Here is an 8,641-nt window from a genome sequence, read left to right as displayed (position 1 = left end):
CATTCTTTGAACCTGATCCAGGACGCCATGGCAAGCTTGCACGACACAACTCGATCGTGTATTGCAAGGCGTTAATAAGTTAGAAAATGCAGTAAAACTCCAATAAATATGCATTATGTATTTAAACTTTTTTTACTCGTGTATGTTATTAGTAAGACGTTAGTAAGATTTTAAACGTACTGGGCGCTTTGATGGTTTAATCGCCATTGAACGTTGCTGTGATTTGAATCTCGAACTCTTCAGTAATGGTTTGCGTGGAAAATCTACGACCCGATGTGACACATATATATTGTTTTATAGAGTAGCTGATCAAAGACAGAAGTGATTAAGTAAGTATACCTTATTTGATTATCTTTTTAATAGGCTTCAGCCTACGACAGATACATCTAAATTTATGAGGACAGTAAAAGCAAGCTATTGAGTATATTTAAACAATCATTTATTACATATAACAAACTTGTACATGTATAATACTGATCGCTTTGAACGAAATGTATGCTTACACTTCATATATATCGCCGATAACATAAATAGTGATTTTATATTCATACACCGAAAGGAAAAAGAAACACAAATAGACATTATCCGCTTTATTACCAGGAATATAAAGATGGTATAGAATGTAATAATGGTGTAAGATAGAGAACCACTCTGTCGTCTGTGGAAATTCCATCTGTGTACGTTTAGAACCCTCGTCAAATTTCAGGTGGTCGGGCTTCATGTTCAGTGTCTAGTATTGTAGTACATTGTTTATTAAGACTAATGCTAATAGTGTCAACTGATATCAGTTTTTTTTCTGATGTCGTCACAACGGTTAAAATATCTAAAGTAGATAGTGAACGGATGACAAACCATCGGGCGTTGAAATTTTAGTGAGCAATTGAACAAAATATGTTGGCTGTATCTTATTGTCATTGTAAGAATGGGGACTGCTTTCAGAGATAATTGCTCTGTTATGAAATATGTTACAAACCAAGAATAAGACCTTGATAAAATAACCTAATGTTGGATTGTTACACCAAGAAAACATGTACCAAAATTGACACTTGTAATCTCTGTCTGTCTGTTTGTAGCGTCCCTTTTGACACCTCATATCACCATTGGTTATTTATGTCTGTTCCCCTGGCTGGGTTAATCCGTCGTCACACACAGTCAGACTTCCCTATTACCTCCATAACTAAATATGAAGACACCAACATTGTGATTATTACACGCACCACATACAACTAATGCACACCATTGGTGCATTCATTCTACAGAACGCATATGCTGGCCATTTATTGGTTAAAAAACCTTATATTTGTATGCAACTAATAAGTTTACATATACGGTATGTTAATAGCACCAGAGGAATTAAAACTTGCTGGTTCTCGTAAACCCATAAATAAAACATGTGGAATGGATCCTTTAAATGTTCGACACATCTCGCTGAACACCATGACATCTTTGCTCGCCGAACACCTACTGATATCAAAAACCTTCTGTAGAATTACCACATAATGTTCCAACTCGCGTAATGAATTTCTCACTTATAATTTGACACACCACTGAGGATTCACGCCAAACTAAGATAATATTTCAATGACAATTATAGAGCATTATGATTAATTTACATTTTAAATTAAATTTAGTTTCAATTATAATTTGATATTTTGTCAATACGAACACTATTTAAAGGGAATGGAAACGATATCTGTAAGAATTCTTCCTATTTAAAATTTGAGATGATTTCGGGTTTTTGTTTATGATTTTTTTGATACTGACATTTTGATAACGTTCATTCATCGTCTTGTATGGCTATGGTCTTATATTATTGAATATATGTAATATAACACGTGTGTATCGATTTCAATTACAATACAACATGGTATAATTTCGTTTCGTAGGATTTATGTTAGGAATAAACTTAATGTTTTTAATCAGTAAAACATAGAAAAAAGAGAGGAACATGACATCGACAATAGCTGATATCAGTAGATTGATTACTATAGCGCAAAACTGTTTATATTCTAGTTAAATGGCTTCAGTTAAAAATGTTGCTTCACCTGTCCAGTTTAAGAGAAATATATCTGTTCCACACCGCTATCATTTACGACAATACACTATTGCAACCATATAATATAGCATCTGTCTTTACAATGTATATTATATTTATCAACATCTTAATCAAGAGGTGTCCCAATACTTCTGTCAGTCGGGATTTCAACTGATACACACTCATTTCTCATGGAGCTGAAATCACTGGTTCTCACATGTGACTTTGTCATTGGGCAATACACTGCTCTGGATAACATGCAAAGGCCGAATCAAAATAAACTCTTTGTTCAATCTTATATGAATCTGATCATTGATATTTTTTACATGGTGAATGCTGAGTACTGAAATACTTAAAATACTGATAAATCTATTGAATTTTACATTAATGAACCATTAAACGTCTTCAGCAAATCAAGTCATACTCATACTTATATGTTCTTTTGTTGATAAAGATTACATCAATATATCACTGGTGTCGAGATGAAGGAGCCGGAACCTCCGCCAGGTCGTCTGCTATTTGAATCCCCCGCCACTCAGGCTGTCCTGGCCTACCGCAAATTCAGACTGGCTTTCTCTAAGCGGATGAAGGTAGTAAAGTTCTTTGTTCTGTTGCTACTTAAGATATAGCCCGTGCAGGGAGCATCGTCAGAAGCTCAAGAGATTCTGCTCTTGTCGTTTGACTCAACGAGATTTTGCTCTAGTAGTTTGATTCAACCGACAAGAGCAGAGTTTCCTTGGCTGCCGACGATGGTGCAGTTGCGACGAAGGGATTTATTTCTGTATCTAACTTTATGCCACATGGGTTCCTTGAAGGTTCCTTGCGGGTTCCTTGTGGGTTCCTTTCGGGTTCTTTGCGGGTTTCTTGTGGGATCATTGAAGGTTCCTTGCGGGTTCCTTGTGGGATCCTAACCTTGCGGGTTCCTTGCGGGTTTCTTGTGGGATCGTTGAAGGTTCCTTGCGGGTTCCTTGCGGGTTCCTTGCGAGATCCTAACCTTGCGGGTTTCTTGCGGGTTCCTTGCAGAATCTAGTTTATCTATGCCTTGTCTTCAAGGGGCATTTGAGACTTGTTCTATACCACAATATGCGATCTTAAGAGACCAATATACATACACGTATATGGTATTTGGACTATTTGTTGAATAAAATGTAAACAAATGTAAACAAATGTAAAACAATCAACAATAAAAATATATAAATCACCTTTTTTCCAGAAGTTTTGCAACTTTATAGTTTGACATTTGATTATTTTATAAACACTCAAGATGTCGACTTCGCCGGAATGTTATACGAAGAACCAATATATCTAGGTATACCTTTTGTAAAGGTGTGTAAAAAGTCACTCAAGTGAATGCTACATTCAAATGCATTTAGAAATATATAAGCAACATGCCGAATGATATTTGTCCTTCGTCATTGATGTTAGGTACCAAAAGCGTGGAAAACCAGAAGAGATGCTTGAAAAATCAAAATAGACCAATGCACAATAAGTCGTTAATTATGTCTTACGGTCATTGTTCGTCCTATTGTGTGTTTACCCAATGATATCAACTCTAAAAATAACATAATTCTAGTCGCGGTTCAGTACTTGTAGTGAATATACATTATTGCATTCATTTATCAACATTACCATAATTTTTCTCTGTCACTATCTAATGATAATCATGCTTCTTTCCCAGTTGTTAATTTTCCAATTCAAGATACATAGTAACATCCGTGACAAATGTCGACTACGAACAAAATGAAGGTCGTGGTCGCCAATCGTCATCTCAATGAAAAAAAAAAACGACTTTGGATGCTTGTTGACATGCGCAGAAAACTAATTTTTACTACCCTAGTTATCGCTTTAATAATGTGATCTAACCCAGATTGGACCTATATATTAGTATGGCGGATTTCATCGTGAAGCAGAAGACGCTTACCCCCCAAAACACATGGTCTTTTCATACCTTTGTATTTTCAAGAGTCTCCACGCATCTATTTATTTTGTTATCATTTTGCGATCCCGTTTTGACTATTTTGAGTTGAACCTAAGGTTTCATTTGAATGTCGGTGTTCTGTGTTGTTGTATTGAAATAACATCTTCAGTATTTATACCATAGTGTATTTCAGGGCGATTATACGTTTACGCAATCTACTTAACTACAATCACTTGGTATATTGTAATACTGACCTGGGTATGCTACCTTAATTCATTTCATATTCATGAATTTGCATAAAATGACGACAAGTAAAAGTCAATCTGAATAATACCGGGTAAACTATTATTCTGATATTCTCCCACTCTATATACATATAATAAACGTTTATTGTCACTGCTGTTTGAAATGTTTGAACACATAGATTAAGATACGTGTTCCGGGAAGATAATTTAAATAGTTTTGTGTAGAGATGTTTATCTAGGTATTGCTGTAGTTTACACCCGGAAAGTCGACGCATATAATACAGTGGAATATATCGTGAGAGCATGAGATAAACTTAGGGTTCACATAACAGGGAGACTACTTAACTTATCATTAGAATTAATACAAACAAAAGTCAATGTACGTATAGTCTATGTTATGGTGGGTCAACTTCCGGTTTATTGGTCAAATAGAAGGTGAAAGGAAAGCTAGGTTTGGTGAGGCTGTAAATATTTGAACAAAATAAATGGACGGTATATCAAATTCTGGTAAGTCAATACATGTGTTTAAAATACTTTCCTGGATTCACAGGATATACCATGTAGGTCGTCACACATGGTTCCTTCCTGTTGTTGTCGTTTTCGTTCCATTTTGACCTTGAAGTTGTTATGTCTTTCTAAAAACATTCAAGAAATGATCTACAGTTTAAAGATGAAGCTGAGCAGGAAATAATCTACGGTTAAAAATGGAGTTGAGTAGGTATATAACCTGCTGTTTAAAGTTGAAGCTGAGCATGAAAATTTACCTACTAGCATCACTGAAGAGAAGAGTATTACCGGGACAAATCAGCTTGATGATGCAGTATTATTGAAAATAGGGAATATTTAATAGAAGTATTACTCGTGGAACAGCTAAGTAGAGAATTAGAGGGCCATATCTATCTATATCTATAAGTCTGCTATGGTTTAACTTAATTACTACTCACAGTATCTTTTGAATGCTCTAGTGGTTGGAAGACCTCACCTGGACACTGCAACTTGAACTTTACCCAGAAACATTGATTTAACAGCAAACAACCAGGCCTTTACCGTCAATTGAAAGCTGAATGCCAAGCAGAAGGTAATACGTGTCAGTCAGATGCCATATCCTTGCTTCCATGGTTGAACGTTCCACATCCAAGTGAGGTGTTGCCATGTAATGTAGCAGCAAACCTGAACCTAGACGGAAAAAAGAAAAGATGAAAAAAGAAAGGAAATATAGGAGTATTCAAATGACAATATAGAATAACGCTTATGAGTAAAATTTAGTAATGGATAAAACAACATTATACAGCTGTTTTGTCTTAGGTCTGTGGTACAAGCACATGGTCCATATATATGTATTATAGTATATAGTTACACAATTGACGAAGGAAGACAACTTAATTACTCGTGCCCCGAACTCACGATCCTCGGCACCCAATCGCCTAGCCAGAAATACCCACAGCCTATACCACTGCTCCACATCGGCATATACATGTATATATATAGACAGTTGATTGGTTATTAGTATCGAGTGCCTGTGGGTGCAAGGAGCCCTTTGATATAAAAAAAATCCAGAAGGGAAGCCGGGAAATTAAAAAAGTATCTAAGCTAAAATAAATATTGAAATATAGAAATGGAGGTGATTGACCCCACACTTTTGCGATGTGTAGATTACATAGGAATCCTGTCTTCAAGTACACGCTTCATGTTCCTGATATCTATATATGGAAAACACGATTAATCTGGTATGATCATTATAATTTGAGTGTTGGGGTTTATTATATGAGACCACTCACATCTCAAGAAACAGATTACGTAACGCATTCAAAAATTAAAACCAAGGGCACGTTAATACGAGAAACGAAAATTGAATATAATGTAGAACTTTGGGATAATTAATGGCGGTAGTAATTCGGATACAAGCGTATTTACAATGGATTAATTTGTTTTATACTATCCATCAGTGTGTGTGTTTAATTACATACGTAAACAAGTCTGACATAACATATTACACTAGTCTTGTTTACAGAACACTTTTTGTCTGAATGAAATCTTTCAAACTCTCACCATCTACATATCCGAGGACACCTTACTGTCGGTCTAGTGGTCAATTATTTATAGAAAAACATATGGAATCTTATAAAATAAATACAAGAAGGAAAAACCTTAATATCAATTAATTATGTACCATGCAAGATGGCCACGTATATGTGAAGGATTTTCAGAAAAATAAGCATTAATAAGGTTGCATTTATGTTGCAACAAATAAGTTTGATTGATTTAGGCTTGACAATTCGACAACGAATATTGGTCATCTTGAAAAGAGGTGACTATCACATTAAACAAGTATTGTACTAATTTTCTTGGAACCATAAGCTCCTGATTCAAGGCTTATCAGCATGTAAAAAACTTTGATATCGCATCGGTTAAATGTGTTGATGACATAATTCTGTAATTACTCACAAATTATAGCATCTCGACCACACCCCTGCAGATCGGATATGTAGAAAAGAATGCATGCTACTGTTGTGTAAGAGTCGACTAATGCGGAAATCTGTAGCATTGAGGATTTGCTTTCGCGCCCTCTGCTTGGGGACCATTATTCATCTGCTGTACTCGTTGCAACCTTTGGAATTTACATTATTTTCTCTCTTCTGGACAAGTACCATTTTCGCTTCCAGCATAAATTTGAGCTTCTACAAAAACGACGAAGGTTACATATAGGGATATTGGCTGTATCCCCTTGAAGGACAAAGTCTATAAAAGCAGTACTTGACATTGCTTGACAGTCAGTTATTAATCATGGAAGTAAGGACTGGCCACTACCAGCGAATGTGGCTATGGTGGAACTGTATTCATGTGTCAGTTCAGTGAGTTAAGCGCTATAAAATGTCAACGTTACGTGTCCATATGACTTTAGATACGACTTGAATGGACAACCCGAAATAAATGAAACAAGTTAAAAATCCTGAGACTGTTAAATTGTACTTTAAAAACGTTCGTCAGTGGTCCCACATTTCTTGGACACCATATTGGTATGACCCTAAACAAGCAAACAAACAAACATACATACATACATACATACATACATACATACATACATACAAATAACAAACACATACAACATTATACCTTCGTTGCGACTGTGGTATTAACTGCATGATATACATGCACTTTCTATAGAGTAAATTTTAATTGCCTAAAAGTCAACGCTATTGCTTTAAAGGTGTACTCCGATATTGATAATTTAGATTGAAACCCTCATTTAACTTCTTAAATCCACTAAAGATAATGCAACACAAGTAAAAATAATTGGTAAGGATCATTATACCTATGAATTCAATACCCTATAAAAATATCCTCTAAGTAATTTGAAATTCATTATAGTATAATATTGGGTTTTATTTAAAGTAGACCAACACCGGTAATTCTTTTAACATGAAAGTAATACCCCACACCAGTGTACTATTTCGTTCCTTGTCTAGCTTGCAGTTCTATCAGATGTGATCACACGACAGGAGAGAGGCGACAGCTCTCGTGTGTACTACACACTACGTAAGTACAGGCTGTTCCGAAGTGATACCAATGATTTTACTTTGAAGTACGATTCGTGAGGAAATTCGTAATGTATGATGAATGACGAAGGAACTTTAATTATTGATGTAGAGTCGTTGTTAGGGTAGCAAATATCTAAACAGCCATATCACGGCGGGGAAATTACAATAACAGACGGAGTGTTAGTGTTTAATAGTTTAATATATCGTTTGGGATTCAGTACTGTTCTGGATTATAACGTGTTATCACGTGAACGTTCTCACTTCTATAATAAAGTAGCTACACACCGAACAGAGTATTCACAGTGGACTAACAGGGAAGGAATATCTATGTGTATAAGGTATTTTACAGTAAATGGGTTATAGGGAAACACAACCTCCCTCCATTATGGGCGACAGTCGAAAAGGATTTTATGACATAACTTTCGCGAAGATGGCATCTTCTGCTAGACGTAAAAAGGTGAGTGATAGCCAATACATGTATATAGTAGTAAGGTCCCGATCCAAGTGTGCTCACTTGGTTCATTCATGCTTTTTTAATGTCAAATATCCAAATTATCAATTAAATAAATGAGACAGTTTGTGTTCCATCACTTCTATACTGTAAACGTGGTTATTTTCGCGGGTGGTTAATTTCGTGATTTCGGTACGTAAACTATACGCGCGGGGGTAATTTTCGCGATTGACCCACCTTCGTTTGTAGTTCGAGTTTACTCAAATTAATATCAAAAATAATACACGTGGTGGAACTTTTCGCGATCAAAAGGGATCCGCGTAATTAGCGGAAATTTCCTCCTCGCGTAAATTTTCACGTTTACAGTACTCCCTCACATTCCAACAGAATTTCCACAGCTTAAGTCCCTAGTATCTCTGTCGAGGATGGCGAAATTATGTTCACAGTCGTTAT

General features: G+C 35.8%; 1 protein-coding gene across 2 annotated transcripts in view; it reads left to right on the top strand.

Moving 5' to 3' along the window:
- Positions 1 to 223: 223 nt before the first annotated feature.
- The window catches only part of LOC117331570, a 63,502-nt gene continuing 55,084 nt past the window's right edge, over positions 224 to 8,641 (top strand). The window contains exons 1-2 of one of the 2 annotated variants that reach the window (XM_033890376.1): positions 224 to 329; positions 2,490 to 2,625. In XM_033890376.1, the coding sequence (XP_033746267.1) occupies positions 2,518 to 2,625 (108 nt within the window). In that variant the 5' untranslated portion in view covers positions 224 to 329; positions 2,490 to 2,517. Of the gene's footprint in view, positions 330 to 2,489; positions 2,626 to 7,779; positions 8,195 to 8,641 lie in introns of those variants that run through there. The other variant, XM_033890385.1, reaches the window with a different exon arrangement.

Source organism: Pecten maximus, chromosome 1 (assembly GCF_902652985.1).
Source record: "Pecten maximus chromosome 1, xPecMax1.1, whole genome shotgun sequence".
Lineage (NCBI taxonomy): Eukaryota > Metazoa > Mollusca > Bivalvia > Pectinida > Pectinidae > Pecten > Pecten maximus.
This window is presented reverse-complemented; position numbering and strand designations above follow the sequence as displayed.